General features: G+C 44.1%; 3 protein-coding genes across 3 annotated transcripts in view; 2 read left to right on the top strand and 1 right to left on the bottom strand.

Moving 5' to 3' along the window:
- The window catches only part of LOC127032870 (translation initiation factor IF-2-like), a 322,179-nt gene that overhangs the window by 13,049 nt on the left and 292,180 nt on the right, over positions 1-16,950 (bottom strand). The window lies entirely within an intron of this gene.
- Positions 1-16,950, top strand: part of LOC127032834 (olfactory receptor 10A7-like) — a 59,779-nt gene that overhangs the window by 36,947 nt on the left and 5,882 nt on the right. The window lies entirely within an intron of this gene.
- LOC127032818 (olfactory receptor 11A1-like) lies at positions 3,439-8,920 on the top strand. Its single transcript, XM_050920431.1, has 3 exons — positions 3,439-4,051; positions 5,458-5,654; positions 6,951-8,920. The coding sequence occupies exon 3, from the start codon at positions 6,980-6,982 to the stop codon at positions 7,955-7,957; it is 978 nt and encodes a 325-aa protein (XP_050776388.1). The 5' UTR covers positions 3,439-4,051; positions 5,458-5,654; positions 6,951-6,979; the 3' UTR covers positions 7,958-8,920.

The following is a 16,950-nucleotide window of genomic DNA, read 5'->3' as shown; positions in this document are numbered from 1 at the left end:
CCTGAAAAGGTTTTGGGGGGACCAGAGGGTATCAGGACCCTACAAATTCCTGATTGGTGGCAGCGTTATCAGATCCAAGCTGGTAATTAAGTTTGGAGGTTTCATGCTAACACCCATATTTTGGACGCTAAGGTCCAGATCTGGGAAGAAATGTTATGACAGAGGCTGCAGAGGGCATGTTGAAAGGCAGAAACATTGGGACTTATGACATTTTTAAAGTAAAAATTTAGGTGCCTACAGGGTTTCCCAGTAGCTGAGCAGAGTTTTGTGAATCCCAAGGGGCTGGATTCTGGTGTTGAAAGTGGAAGCTTTGTGACTCTAGCCCTAGTTCCACATCCTTATCCTCATGTTATAGCTGGGAAACGAAGGCAGAAAGAGGTGACGTTACCTGCCCAGACTCACTCAGTGGGCTAATGGTGGGGAAATGCATAGAAAAAAGTTATCTAGAGCCCTAATCCAATGCACTGCGCCACTGTGTCCAGTTGTAATTGGAAATGGCACCTCAGGGTGTTGGGTGCTGAAGGAATAGTAATCCACGCCATGGAGAGTCAAGCACAGGAGTTTGTTACACACAGCACTGGTGGAGCTTATCAGGCTCAGAGACACTACAGAACAATTAATTACAATAGATTATATAAGGTGCTCATTGGAAGGCGAGAAACGACTAGGGATGGGTTTTCCCAAGCCCCTGAATAGGTTCTATCAGCAAGACAAGATAAACATGATAAGCCAATGGTCTAAAAGATTACATAATGGCTCCATCCATGGCCCAAATTAACATATTGCTGACGCACAGGGAATTACCCCCAAACTATGTCTATTAAAGTGTATAGGTTAAATCCTAATTTTAGGGTCATGGGGAATTAGGTAGCAGCTCTCCTGGTTGACCAACAGGTACATTCCTGGAAATTTAAAGCAAAAAAGCAGTAATTAGTATTTAACAATAATAATTGTTTTTACATTTACCCTTGCATTTCTGTGGGCTAGGATTGGCATCCATCTGTGAGGAGAGGGTATCATAACTTATGTTAATTATATTAGGTCTCTCCCTGAACTCTGTCTGGTATTTGAGGGGTATTGTACCACTATCTCCACCCTGCGTTAGGGAGTAACCCTGAGGCCTTTCTCATGTGTCTATAATTTGCAATAAGGATGCCCAGTTATATCTGGAGTTATGCTGACTCTGCTCACTGACTTGAAACACACAAGGTTATCTATTTACCCAGCTTTCTCTTAGCTACTTACTGTTCTTTGTTAGCTAATCTTCATCCGGGCCTATATGAAAAGTTCTTAGCAGAAACTGTAGTTAAGATTTTACATCCACAGCAAATGGATTTTGGCCCTTCAGGTGCCCAACTCCCATTCACTGTCCATAGGATTTGGGTGTTTAACATCACCTCTTATGGGAAAACGCAGCCTATACATTTATAGCCAAACCACTCTCCTGAATATTCATTCCACGCCCAGGGGATGTTTCCACCAGTTCTTTCTCATGTTTTACCATTTTTAGGCGACCCTAATAATTGTGTCTCTGTTACTAAAAGCATCATGCAATAAAAGAACTAAACTAACTCTTCTCATTCTGCCGTCTTTGTTGTCATACCTCCCGTTATCTACCCACATCATAAGCAGTGTGAGGAATACATGTCAAGGTTTGACTACAAATAAAAGTTGCACCACGTTAACTGTGCCAGCATATTCCTGCCTCTGACAGGGCCACATGCCCTTGGGCTGGAGAGCCTGGGGCCAACCAGCCCTGATTAGAGATGGAATTCCTGAGGGGAATCAGCCAATGTTCAATAAAAGGCAGAAGGGGACTAGAGCAGTGGCTCTCAACCAGAGTATGTGTATCTCTGGGGGCACACAGAGATCTTCCAGGGGGTAAATCAACTTAATTAGATATTTGCCTAGTGTTACAGCATGCTACATAAAAAGCACTAGCAAAGTCAGTACAAGCTAAAATTTCATACAGGCCAAATGAAAAAGGAAGCAATTTCTCAGTACTAGAGTGCCATGACACAATTGTATTTTTATGTCTGATTTTGTGCATAAGTAGTTTTTGAGTGAGGTGAAACTTGGGGTGCACAAGACAAATCAAGCTCATGAAAGGGGTACAGTAGTCTAGAAAGGTTGAGAGCCTTGTTTATACTACACAGTTTCATAGACAAAAGGCAGCTTTTTGCCAACAAAACAGTGGTGGTGTGCACACTGTAATGCCTCTCCCACTGACACAACTCTTCTGCTTTGCTGAGAAAATAAACCACTTCAGGGATAAATGATGTAGTTACAGCGACACAGTGTCAGCATAGACATTGTGTTAGTTACATCGCTGAAACTGGCCTCCAGAGGTATCCCACAATGCCCACCCTGACCGCTGTGCTCACCATTTTCATCTCTGTTGTCCTGCATCTAGCTACTCCAATAATTCAAGTTAACTGTCCTTTGCATTCATCAAATCATAGAAGTATAGGACTGGAAAGGACCTCAATAGGTCATCTAATCAAGTCATCTGCACTCATGGCAGGACTACGTAACAAGTAGAGTGATTAAGAGTCAATAAACTTGGAAATAAAAATGTTTGCAAGGGTGTGTGAAGATCCAGGTCTATCCAAGAAGAGGACTGGGAATAACAATTTTCTAGTTTGTTTTGCGTTCAGAAATAAGTGAATATTTGTATTCTTCCGTTAAGGCTGGAACAATCATTTCCTTCAGGGCAAGAAGTGACAGTATGTCAAGCTTCATGCAAAAAAATGACAGTTTGGGAGTCTAGTTGTAGAATGTATTGCAATACACATAAGTGCAATGATTGTATTGACTGTACCCAAATCAGACCATGAGTTGACTAGTGTGAATGGATGATACTGTCTTCTATGGGATGAAAAATGTGCTGTTCTGCTGCTTATCAAACTCTCTAACAGACCAGTTAGAGGCTCTAGTTCTGGTACAAGATTATCTAATATGTAGAATTGTTGTAGCACTGAAGATCCACATGAACCATAAACTTGTCAGGGATTTGGGAAGAAACTATTTGCACTTTATAAGCTCAGATCTCTGACTTTCATGTTTCCATGGTCTGGACATTTCCAAGAACCCTAAGGAAGTTAGGTGCCAAACTCTCATAGCAATGTCATGGGAGATGCATGTTTATTGTGTACATTACCCCAGCCTAAATGAGTGAAGCACATTGTTGTCTCTTCATTTTATCTCAGTAACAATCTGGTAACATTTTCAAAAACACTTAAGCAATCATCAAAAGTGAGTTAGGAGCCTAAGATCTGTTGACCTTCAGTGAAGATCTAGGCTGCTAAGCTTTAGAAACTAAGAAACTTTTGAAAATGGGATTTAGACTCCTAAATCATTGAGATGATTTTTAAAATGTTACCTGAACTGATTGAGTAAGATTATTGGATGGGGATTAAGTACCTGTGTTTCATGCTTTTGAGGGCAACAGGAGGTTTGTTTAGAGAAAGTGCAAGCTCAGCTAACTATGCTGAGATTTCCAAAGCGGCTTCAGGGAGTTGGGTGGGAACTCAGAATCTAAACCTAGGCAGCTCTGAATATCTCAGATGTAAAATCTAGAATTCATGCATTATTTCTTGACAGTCACCATAGCATTCACCCAATAAAAAGAGAGATTTATTTTAGGGTTAGAAGTTTCTTCCCTCTCAAGGACTTTTCCCTTTGAGATTAGAAGTTTGACTTCACTGATGTTTTCTAAAAGTAAACCAAATATCAACTTTTCCTTTCTTGTTACATTCCCCACAGCAGAGGTGTCTCAGGAGACTGCACCTTGTCACAGAAGGCTATATAACGAATCAGAGAAGATGTTCTCCATTTGGTGGAGGGTATGATGCGCAGGGCAAGTTACTAGACATGGCAACGGAGCCCCAGTAGCTTTTCTAGGTTATGACATTCTATTTACTGGGTAAATGAAAGCACGTGGATGCGGTGGGAAGCGAAGATGGACTGAATAACCTGGATCCTGGTCTCTGAAATGATGAGTGAGAAGATGACAAAAGAGATTCTGGCTTGTGAATGACCCACCTTAAAGGTAAACCAGCCTTTTCCTCCCTGCTTCTTGAAGCTTGAGGTTTTTGAAGCAATATAATTGTGCTAGATAACGGATTCCATGGAAATCCAAGGGGAAATGGGCAATGATCTCTCTCAAACTCCCAACCCAAAGCATAATAATATATTTCAGAAAAAGGAAAGATCTGTCAGGTTCCTGCTATCCTAGCTCCTTAACTGGCCCCCATCACCGTAGTATCTGGCACCTTACTGTCTTTAATGTCTCTATCCTCCCATCGCCCTGTGAGGTGCTATTATCCCTGCTTTAAAGACAGGGACCTGACACCCAGAAGGACAGATGTATAGAGGTGTTTCAGAACCCAAAGACACACACACACCCCCAAGTGGGATTTGCAATTGATGAGTGTTAGGTGCCGCACTTACTACTCAAGGACCAATAAGCATTTTTTGTACCTAGAAAGCTTTGATAATTTGGCCTGAAAGTCACATGAGGAGTTTATGACTAGGGAGGGAATTGAATTAACATTGCCCAAGTCCAAGACGAGCTCCTCAAACACTGGAACATCCTTTATTCCGCTTTAAGCTTCCCTCCATGCACAGGATTTTACTTTTCTTTCTGGCTCAGACCTCGCTGGGGCATGGAGAGGGTCAGGGAGATGTTCTGGGTGGAGCAGAGCTGATGTTTCCTGCTGTGCTCAGTGCTAGGGAGGAGACATTGGCAATAAATTCGCTTGGCAGAATCCATTCCCCCTCCCCCCCACCTCCCAGTTTTCATGACTAATGTTGATTTTTATTAACACCCCTCCCCCATTTTAAACTGTTTTAATTTTTACTGTTGCAGGAAATTCAGCAGGGGGCGGGGGTGGGGTCAGGGTTCAGGCAGCACTTACAGCCAGGCTCCAGGGGCTCCCAGCATTGACCAATAGGATACTGGTGGCTCCGTGCACCACCAAGGTGCAAGGGGCAGAGAAGGTAACTGCCCTGGCCCAGTGGAGCAGAGATCCATAGCCAGGGCTAGGAGGAGGAGGAGGAGGAGGATAACAAGTCCCCAGCTGATGGGGAGCCCTCCCTGACTGGCTGCCTCAATGGGCAGAAGCCATCCAGCACCGAGGTGGCCTCCCCAATAGCCACAGACTCTTCTTTCTCACAGCCCAGCCTTGGGGGGTCTCTGTTCAGTTCTGCCAGGACCGCAGCCTGCCCTGCGCCTTGCATCTGACACCAGGGATGGGTGTCACCAGCCCCACGGCCGTGCAGGGAGCTCTGTGCATCTCAGCTGCCATTGCCCCACTCACTCACCCCAGTGACAGCTGGGTGTGGAGGGTCCCTGCCTGGCCACGGGTCTGGTGACTCTCATCCCTGCTGGAGCACGGCGCGAAGGAGGCTGCGATAATGCCGCCTGTAACCAATCGTTTCTATTGTTGATTTCAGTGTCTCAGTAGATAGCAACATTTACTGATGTCCAGCGATTGAAACCGAATCCTTCCGAGCCGAGCTGCAAGTGTCAAAGAAGGCTCAAGGCGTTAGCTGTCCAAACCCTACTGAAATCAAAGGGTCTAGTCCCCGAAGTCAGTGGAAATTTTATCTTTGACTTCAAGAGAAGGCTCAGACTGAACAGAAATATTCTGGTTTGTAAAAGTAACATTGGGTAGGATCAGATCCTCACTTAGCAGTTAATAAGGATTAATTATTGCAGACTAGACAGCCACAAACAAAAAGGGAGAGAGAAAATTAATGTTTATTTAACCAATGTTAAAGAAGAAAAGAATAAAATGTAGACCTGAAAAAAAAATCTGATCCTACATTTTTGCATCAGAAGTCATCCGTTCATGATCAAAATGTTCAATGGGAACACACCAATTTCTACAAAATTTTGCTTTGGAAAAAAAGTGGTTATATAGTTTTATAAAATGTTAAAATAGAAAATTTAAATTATTATAAAAATGTAATTATTGTGTCAAAGAAAATACAATACAAATATAAAATAACATAAAAATAATATAAAATGAAAATCAAGAAATCAAATTAAAAATAGATAATTAATTTTTTAAAGATAAAATTGGAATAAAAACCAACATTTTGAAATCATGAACTTGACAATTAAAGGGAAATTTGGGTTCCACACCACTCTCATAATATGAAAATAGAACACTTTTTATAAAGATTTCAAATTTTATACAGATTTTTTTCTTGCAATAGAGGATAAATTTCAATCTATAATGGTGGTTTCTAGCTAGAGGGTTTTTGGTTTATTTGTTTATTTTTAATGAATAATGAGGAGAAATGGGGAAAATATAATAGTACAGGGTCTATGTGTAGAGTGTCCTGCTACAGGACAATGAAATATTGTCCTACGGAACAACAGGCATTTGTCTGTTTAGGATAAAAACTTGCAAAGGGTGCTAATAGAGTTAGGGTTAGCGTTATTTCCATTTCCACTGCAACTCACTTGGAGTTGGCCGCTCAAACATTACAAACCCCAGTCTTATTTACTTGGTTTGCTTCTTTTCTGTGGCTTCACCTAAAATAAAAAATCCTGACCCATTTCAGCAGTGGAACTGCAACCTCTCAAAGGACACTGCTCTGTTTTGATACACCGGGAAGTAAAACTTGTGACTGTTGGAATCAATATCTATCTGTGTTCCTGTACTGTTGTACATGAGCCCCATCATCACAGTACTTGAGTGCTTGGTGTGATCTGTCCAGTTATTACACAGGTTTCCAGAGAGATTAACATTTTGTTTAACCTGCAGTCTGCTCATATATCAAATCTGTCCCCCGGGGTCAAGTGAGATGGCATTTTCCCCATTTCTCCTCCCCTAGCCTCCACTCTCTAATCAGCTATTGTTCTGTTAGCCAGCTGCAGGGACAATGAAAACAATGCTGACATTTTATTGAGTGAATGTTCTTCATTTATATCCTAGAGTGAATTTCCTTCCCGTGGACACAACCTATGACGAAACCTGAAAAGGGAAATCAAACGTCCGTAGCAGAATTCAACCTCCTGGGATTTGGGACTCTTCCTCATCTGGAAATCCTTATTTTCCTGCTGTTTCTCTTGATCTACATTACAACCATGGCTGGGAACATCCTCATCATAGTGCTAGTTGTAATTGATCAGCACCTTCACACCCCCATGTACTTCTTCCTGGGGAACTTGTCCTGCTTGGAGACCTGCTACACCTCCACCATCCTGCCCAGCATGCTGGCCAGTCTCCTGACTGAGAATAGAACCATTTCATTTAGTGGGTGTCTCACACAATATTTTTGTTTTGCTTCTTTGATTGCCACGGAATGCCTTCTCTTATCAGTGATGTCTTATGATCGGTATTTAGCAATATGCAATCCAATGCACTATGCAACCCGTAAGAGTGGCAGGTTATACTTCCAGCTTGCAGGTGGCTCTTGGACAGGTGGCTTTCTATGTAGTGGCATAATAACCTTGTCGATATCCCAGTTAACTTTCTGTGGCTCCAAAGACATTGACCATTTCTTTTGCGATCTTATCCCTCTGGTAAATCTCTCCTGCAATGATCCTCAGCTGATGGAAATGTTGGCTTTAACACTATGCTTGATTTTCTTAGTGGTCCCATTCCTACTTACCTTGATGTCCTACATCTGCATCATTGTGACCATCCTAAGAATCCCTTCCACCACTGGGAGGCAAAAGTCCTTTTCCACCTGCTCCTCCCACCTCATTGTAGTGTCCATCTTTTATGGAACTCTACTGATTGCCTATATGTTCCCAACGACCAACACACTGAGAGACTTCAAGAAAGTTCTCTCTGTCGTCTACACTGTCCTGACTCCTCTGGTCAATCCCCTCATCTACAGCCTGAGAAACAAAGAGATCAAGGAGGCCCTGAGGAAAGCTAGCAGGAAATTCATGTTTGGACGATGCTATCCAATCAGTTTCCTTAGGTTAAAATGAAATAGACATACCATAGGGTGGCTTGGGGCCTGAACCGAAGCCTGCTGTAGTCCGAGGAAATGTTCCCCTTTATTTCTTTGGGTTTTGTGTCATGCTCTTAGAGTCACAGCCATGGGAGAAAGTGGAGACAGAAAGACCTCTTTAATCCTGTGACCCTATTCTTTTTAGGAGACTTTTATAAGATTCCACAGATGGGTACTACTGGGCTGGTGGGAGACTTGAACTTCTGGCTGCCCAAATTTCAAACAATGAGAGGAGTTTGTGCTCAGTTAGAGGGTGCGAGCAAAATGAACTCAGCGGGAACACTGAGCATTCTCTCATTGTAGAGTGAGAGAATTCTACACATAGTCACACACACAAAACGTGTGATTCCTACATTATAAAAATATAGTGTTGCAATGTCCACGTGGAACCCCAGTGTTAGGCAATTCTATAATTAACTTTTGTTTCTCAGTGTCTTTCATTCCCAAGTTTCTTTCCAAAGGAACAGAAAAGCAAAAGGAAACCCTCTAACCTGTGCTACAGGACACAGGACACCAGCCTAGGCTGCTTATTTTCAACAATGATTTAGGGCCAGTTTTTCAGGATACTTAGGTGCCCAGTGAGATTTTCAAAAGTATCTGGGCACCTCGCTTGCTGGATTGAGCCCAGCAGGTAAGCGAGATACAGGAACACCTATCTTCCCTGTGTCCATGCATCGCTCTGGGGCCTCAGCGGCCAGGTGCCTGGTGTGAGCTGCACGGGGAAGGTCCAGAGGCAGAGACATAGAGGCCTATGGCCCTTTTAATGCAAACACTTAGCTTCCTACAGGGTTTGCAGGCAGCTGAGCAGGGTTGTGTGAATCCCAGGGGGCTGGATTCTGGGATTCAGGGGCCTAAAGTGGAAACTTTGTGACTCTAGCCCTGTTCCACATCCTTATCCTCACGTTATAGCTGGGAAACGAAGGCAGAAAGAGGTGACGTGACCTGCCCAGAGTCACTCAGTGGGCTAGTGGCAGGGACAGGCATAGAAACCAGTTATCCAAAGCCCTAGTCCAGTGCACTGTCCGCTCCACCATGTCCAGTTGTAATTGACAATGACACCTAAGTGTGGTTAGGTGCCCAACTCCCATTTACTGTGCATAGGATTTGGGTGCCTAACATCAGCCTCTTATGGGAAAACCCAGCCTGTACATTTATAGCCAAACCAATGCCCTGAGAATTCCTGCCACTCTAAGGCGATGTTTCCCACCAGTTTCTTCTCAGGTTTTACCATTTTCTGGGAGACCCTAATAATTGTGTCTGTTACCAAAAGCATCATGCAATAAAAGAACTAAACTAACTCTTCTCTTTCTGTCGTCTTTGTTGTCATACCTCCTGTTATTTATCCCCTTCTTAACCAGTGTGAAGAATACATGTGTGAAGGTTTGTCTGCACATAGAAGTTGCACCACTTTAACTGTATCAGCCTATCCCTGTCTATGACAGGGCCACGTGCCCTAGTCTGAGATCCTGGGGCCAAGCCAGCCCTGATTAGAAAAGATGCCCCGCTGAGAGGAATCAGACAATGTGCAATAAAGGGCAGAAGGGGGCCAGCTCAGGAGGCTGAAGTGAGACTTGAGAGACTGAGAGAGGCTGCTGCAGGGAAAACCTTGAGGCTAGGGGAATTCCTCCATTATATGGGGAACGAAGAAGGGAAACTGAGTTGAGGGGCTGCTTTCTGGGCTGCCCTGAGTCCTCCGGGGCCCCATGAGGTGTCCCATCACCTACACCGACTGGATGCAATTATACTGATGTAAAGGTGCTCATGTCGGCATAGCTCATTCACATATGGGAAGGGGAATAAGCGATACCGGTATAAGGCATCTTTTTATAGGAAAACTGTGTCTGCACTAGAGGTAACAAAGTCACAGCTCTAACCAAAATAGTTAAACTGGTGCAAAGTTTGAGTGAAGAGCTCATGTGAGTGAGTCCCTGTGAAAATACATCAGTACATTCATGACTTTGAAACAAATTCCTATAATCCAAGGCAACTGTCTTTCCCATTCATAGACTCATAGAAGAGTATGACTTTAAGGGACCTCAACAGGTCACCTAGTCCAGTCCCCTGCACTCCAGCCAGGACTAAGGGTACATCTACTGTACAAAATTAATTTGAACGTATTTTATTTGAATTTTCGGAAGCGATTTTATACATTCAGTGTTGTGCGTCCCCACTAAAGCACGTGAGTTTGGCGGAGTGCATCCACAGTACTGAGGCTAGCATCGAATGTCAGAGCAGTGCACTGTGGGAAGCTATCCCACAGTTCCTGCAGTCTCTGCCTTCCATTGGAATTATGGGTTAAGCTCCCAGTGCGTGATGGGGCAAAATCATTCTCTCAGGTTTTTCTGGGTGTGTGCCATCACTTGCTCCTCTCACCGTGAAAGCTACAGTAGACGCCATGCTGCCAGCAGATGGTGCAGCACGGTGCACTGCCTGTCTCCTGGTACCACCTTGCATGTTCTCTCGTCTTTCTATGTACTCTTTCAGCTAACCATTTCCTGCCTTTTTTTGGCTACTGTGAACAGATCCACACCTCTTCCTCCGCTTTTTCCATGTTGTCTGTCCTGGGCTCCCATGGAAGCTACAGACGGTAACAAATCCCAGCCATTTTTCGGCCTTCGTGAACAGAGTTGCACAGCTTTTGCCACAAACTCTGCTCCATTTTCTGCTGCAAACTCTGCTCTCCCACTCTTGAAGTTCTAGCGAGGTTCCTGACTCCGTGAAAGCTACAGAAGACAACCATTTGCCACCTTTTATCTGCCATCTTGAACCAAAGAGCTCGTTTCACATCCTTTTTCCATGATTACCCATGCAAGCGCCATACTGCGGCAAGAATGGAGCCCGCTCAGATTTCCACTGCAGTTTTAATCATTGTAAATACCCAGTGCATTATCCAACAGTATGTGCAGTACCTGAAAAACCGGGCGAGGAAGCGAAGACAGTGTGATTACTAAACTGATGAGGACATAGACACAAATATTCCTAGATGCATGGCATGTGGTGATTGGGAGAGTATGGTGGTATAGGACCTGGTTCATGCAGTGGAACGTTGATTCTGGTCCCGAGAAAAAAGCACAGACTGATGAGACCGCATAGTATTGCAGGTCTGGGATGATGCCCAGTGGCTGAGAAACTTTCGTATGCGTAGGGCCACTTTCATGGAACTTTATGACTTGCTATCCCCTGCCCTGAAGAGCAAAGACACCATAATGAGAGCAGCCCTCACAGTTGAGAAGCGAGTGGCCATAGCACTGTGGAAGCTTGCAAAGCCCGACAGCTACCGGTCAGTCAGGAATCAGTTTAGAGTGGGCAAACCTACTGTAGAGGCTGCAGTGCTGTGTCATAAACAGATTGTTAAGGGTTAATGTCTCTTGTACCTGTAAAGGGTTACAAGCAGGGAACGGGAAACCTGACCAGAAGACCAATCAGAAGACAAGATACTTTTAAATTTGGGCGGAGGGAAGCTTTTGTGTGTGTTCTTTGTCCATTGTGTGTTCTTCTCTCATAGGGTCTGAGAGAGACCAGACGTTACTACAGGCTCTCTAAGTTTCTTTTCAAATAGTAAGTAAAAATAGGCAGTTTAAGCTTTTTGATTGTTTTACTCTATTTGCGATTGTGGATCTGGCTGGTTAACTTTTATATGTGTAGTTGCTGGGAATATTTTGATTTGCATTGGTACTGGGGGGAAAGTCTCTTTCAGGTGTCTGTAAGCTATAGGACCCTGTAATATTTACATCTTAAAGTTGCAGAGATAATTCTTTACTTTTTCCTTTCTTTTATTAAAAGATTTCTTTTTTTAGAGAACCTGATTGATTTTTTTTCCTTGTTTCCCTTGTGTTATTCCAGGGGATTGGGATAACTCACCAGGACAGTTGGGGGGGGGAGACGGGAGGGGGAGAAATAGAATCTCTCTTTGTTTTCCTTGAATCTCTTTGCTTCTTTGTGGAAGGGAAGGGACATGCTTCTCTGTATGGTGATTTAAGAGGCTGGATCAGTATCTCTCAGGATAGCCCAGGGAGGGAAAATCTGGGAGGGGGAAAGGTGTGGGAATGGTTTATTCCTTCTTGTTTTAAGAACCCAAGGGACCTGGGTTTTTGGGGTCCCCAGGGAAGGCTGGGGAGGTTAGAGTGAACCAAAACACTATATTTTGGGGTGGTGGCAGCGCTATCAGATCTAAGCTGGTAATTAAGCTTAGAGGATTCAGGTGCTAGTATCTCATTTTCTGAACTCTAAGGTTCAGATCTGAGAAGGAATGCTATGACATGCTGCAAGTAGCCAACACAATCATTGACCAGTTGCTATTAAGGGTAGTGACTTCGGGAAATGTGCAGATCATTGTGAATGGCTTTAATGCCCTGGGGTTCCCTAACTGCGGCAAGGCGATAGACGGAACCCATATCCCTATCTTGGCCCCAGCACACCAGAGCAGCCAGTACGTAAACCACAAGGGGTACTTTTCCATGGTACTGCTAGCACTGGTGGATCACAAGGGATATTTCACTGACATCAATGTGGCATGGCCAGGAAAGATGCTTGACACTCATGTCTTCAGGATTTCTGGTCTATTTGAACAGCTACAGGAAGGGACTCACTTCCCAGTCCAGAAAATTACTGTTGGAGATGTTGAAATGCCGACCGTTATCCTTGGGGACCCAGCCTAACCCTTAATGCTATGGCTTATGAAGCCTTACACAGGCACCCTGGACAGTAGTCAGGAGCAGTTCAAATATAGGCTGAGCAAGTGGAAAATGGTGGTAGAATGTGCTTTTGGATGTTTGAAAGGGCGCTGGCGCAGTTAACTGACTTGGTTAGATTTCAGCACAACCAATATTCCCAACGTTATTGCTGCTTGTTGTGTGCTCCACAATATCTGTGAGAGTAAGGAGGAGACATTTATGGCGGGGTTGGAGATTGAGGCAACTCGCCTGGCTGCCAATTTTACACAGCCAGACAACAAAGTGATTAGAAGAGCACAGCAGGGCGCACTTAGCATCAGAGAAGCTTTGAAAGCCAGTTTCATGACTGGCCAGGGTACGGTGTGACAGTTGTGTTTGTTTCTCTTGAGGTTACTTGCCCCCTATATATATGAAAGGAAATAAAGTCAAAATTGTTTAAAAGCTGTTCTTTATTATTTGTTGCACAACACATTGAGAGAAATCAGAAGGTAGGCTGGGGGAGGGGAGGTATTGGTTTAGGGGGGTGGAGGAGGAGGGAGACAAGTCCAGAAACCAAATCAAAATTTCACATATGCCAGCTTTCTGGTGCTTGGACAATCCTCTGGGATTGAGTGTGTGGGTCCCTGTAGCCTCTCCCCTCATGTTCTTGGGCATCTGGCTGAGGAGGCTGTGGAACTTGGGGAGGAGGGAGGGTGGTTATACAGAGGCTGCAACAGCAGTCTGTGATCTTGCTGCCTTTCCCGCATTAGATTCACCATACAGGGCAGCAAGTCAGTTTGCTCCCCCATGAGCTTGACCATAGCATCCTGCCTGCTCTCATCATGTTCCTGTAATGCTTTATGGGACTCCACAATTGTTTGCCTCCACTTATTCAGCTGAGCCCTATTAGTGTGGGAGGACTGCATGAGCACTGCGAATGTGTCCTCTCAACAGGGCTGCCTGGGGGGGGAAGGTAAGTGGGGCAATTTGCCCCAAGCCCCCATGAGAATATAGTATTCTATAGTATTGCAACTTTTTTATGGAAGGGGCCCCCAAAATTGCTTTGCCCAAGGCCCCCTGAATCCTCTGGGCGGCCCTGCATCCTGAGCTCATATTTTCTGCCTTCTAAACTGGACCAGCCTTTGAGACAGAGTAGATAGAGGCCATGTTGAAACATTTGCACCTACAGGAGGAGCAAAAGGGAGGGTAGTCTTTTAAAAGATTCATTTCAGAGAACAAAGGGGACACTTTGGTGTGAGTAAGCCATCACACATGGCCAGGCAACAGAATTCAGCTTGCAGGCAGCCTAGGGGCATGCAGGGTTCTGCTTCTTCTACATTCATTTCAATGCTTTCAAACTGCTGGGCCTCCTTTCCCATAGCAAGCAATGCCTGGTGGGTTTGCCATATAAAAGGAGGGCCTGCGGGCTCTCTGGGATGACCACTTCGCACAACCTACCCCTGACACCCACCCACAATGTGGCCCCGATCAGGCTGTCACTCACCAGAAGTACCTTCTCCAGGGTCACCTTGGGAGTGGGGATAGGCTCTTGGCTCCACTGTTAAGAATAGTTTCTGGCTAAGGGGGGAAATGGACTCCCCATTTGCAGCCTGTGCACTGTCCTCCTCCTCCTCTTCATCCTCCAATGACTCTTCCTCCTCACTCCGTGCAACTCCCCCCTTGCAGGTGTCCATGGACAGTGGTGAGGTAGTGGTGGCATCACCCCTCATAATTGCATGGAGTTCATGGTAGAAGTGGAATGTATGGGGCTGTGACCCAGAGCACCCATTCGCCTTCCTGGCTTTTTGGTACGCTTGCCTGAGCTCCTTGATTTTTGTATGACACTGCTCTGTGTCCCTAGATAGCCTCTTTCCATCCTGGACCTGGAGACTTTAATGTATGTATTTGTGTTCCTTTTTTTGGAACATAGTTCTGCCATAACAGACTCATCTCCCCAACATGTGATGAGATCCAGTACCTCCTGTCTGGACCATGCTGGAGCTCGTCTGTGAATCTGGGACTGTGTGATCTCTTGTGATGGTGGACTCTGCATGGTGGCCTGTGAGGGTGGGCTGTGCTGACTATCACCTGTACTGATGATGGCCAATCAGGAAATGAAATTCAAAAGTTCCCGGGGCTTTTCCTGCCCACCTGGCTAGTGCATCGGAGTTGAGAGTGTTGTCCAGAGCGGTCACAAGGGAGCATTCTGGGATAGCTCTCGGAGGCAATAACATTGAATTGCTTCCACAATACCTTTAACCCAGGATTGCAATGTCGATTTAAGCATTATTTCACTTGCCGAGGTAGAATAAAAAAATCAGATTAAAGAGCCCTTTAAATCGAAAAAGCCGGTTTGGTCATGTGAACAGAATTTTTTTTTTTTTAATTTACTTGGCTAATTCAGAAATAACAGACTAGTGTAGACTGGGTCTAAGTAATAACTAGAACATTTCTGACAGTCTTCTAGTTTGTTTTGCTTTCAGAACTAAATGTATATTTGTATTCTTCTCTTAAGGCTGGAACAAAAACTCCTTCAGAGCAAGAAGTGACAGTATGTCAGAAACTACATGGTGAAAAAGGACAGTTTTGGGGTGTAGTTGCAGAATATATTGCAATATATACAACTGAAAGGATTATATTGACTGTTCCCAAATCAGACCATGAATTGGCTAGAGTGAATGTATAACACTGTCCTTTACGAGGTGGAATCAATACTGTTCTTTTGGTTATCAAACTCCCTAACAGACCAATTAGAGACCTCTAGTTATGATACAAGATTTTCTATGTTTAGAATTGCTTTGTCATTCAAGATACACATAACTCTTAAACTTGTCAGGGATTTGGGAAGAAACTATTTGCACTTTATAATCGCAGGTCTCTGACCTTCATGCTTCCATGGTCTGGGCTTTTCCAAGAAGCCTAAGGGAGTTAGGTGCCAAACTCTTATAGCAATGCCATGGGAGATGGGTGTTTATGGGGTACATTATCCCCTCTGACAATCCCAACCTGAATGTGTAAAGCACCTTCTTTTCCCTGCATTTTATCTGACTAGTAATCAGGTAACTTTTTCAAAAACACTCAAGCGAACATCAGAAGTGACTTAGGAGACTAAATCCTGTTACCTTTCAGTGAAGACTTAGACTGCTAAGCCATAGTAACTAACATACTTTAGAAAATGGGATTTAGGCCCCTAAATCACTTAGACACTTTTTAAAATGTTACCTGAACTGATTGCATAAGCTTATTAGATGGGGACTGGGTACTTGTGTTTCATGCTCTTGAGGGCACCAGTAGGTTTTTTAGAGAAAGAGAAAGTTCAGCTAACTATGCTGAGATTTTCAAAGCTGCCTAAGGGAAATAGATGTAAATTCAGTGCCTAAATCACTCAGGAAGCTCTGAAAATCACTGATGTAATATCTAGAATTAATGCATTATTGCTTGACATTCACCATAGCATTCATCCAATAAAGAGAGATTTGTTTTAGGATTAGAAGTTTCTTCCCTCTCCGGTACTTTCCCTTGGAGACTAGAAGTTTGACTCTACCGACATTTTCTAAAAATAAACCTAATACTAACTTTCCCTTGCCTGTTACATTCCCCACAGCTGACGTGCCTCAGAAGACTGCACCTTGCCACAGAAGGATATATAATGAATCAGAAAAGACGTTCCCCATTTGATGGAGGGTATGAGGCACAGGGCACTTTATCAGACAAGGCAACAGAGCCTTAGTAGGTGTTCTGGGTTAAGATGTTCCTTTTACTGGGAACATGGAAGTATGTGGATGAGATGGGCAGAGAAGATGGACTGAATAACCTGGATCCTGGTCCATGTCAAGCTCATTGAGGAGGTGAAAACAGAGACTCTGGCTTGTGACTTACCTGCCTTAGAGGTAAATCAGCCTTTTCCTCCCTGCTTCTTGAAGCTTAAGGTTTCTGAAGTTATGTAAGTTTGCTAGGTAACTAATTCCATCGGAATCCAAGATGAATTGGTAATTATCTCTCTCAAACTCCCAACTCAAAGCAATATGACAGAATTTCGATAAAGGAAAGACCTGTCAGGTCACTGCTATCCTAGTTCCTTATCTGCCCCCCATCAAAATGGCATCTGGGCACCTCACTCTACTGAATGTAGCTATCCTCCCTTCACCCCATAAGGTTCTATTATCCCAGCTTTACAGATGGGGACCTTACAGCCAGAGGAAAGATTTATAGAGGTATTTCAGCACCTAAAGACAGAGACACTCATAGTGGGATTTGAAATCCATGGGTGTTAAGTACTGTACCAACTCAGGCACCATGGTATATTTTAGGTATCTGC

This window comes from Gopherus flavomarginatus, chromosome 12 (genome assembly GCF_025201925.1).
Source record: "Gopherus flavomarginatus isolate rGopFla2 chromosome 12, rGopFla2.mat.asm, whole genome shotgun sequence".
Classification (NCBI taxonomy): domain Eukaryota; kingdom Metazoa; phylum Chordata; order Testudines; family Testudinidae; genus Gopherus; species Gopherus flavomarginatus.
Note: the sequence above shows the minus strand (reverse complement) of the source record. Positions and strands in the feature narration are given on the sequence as shown.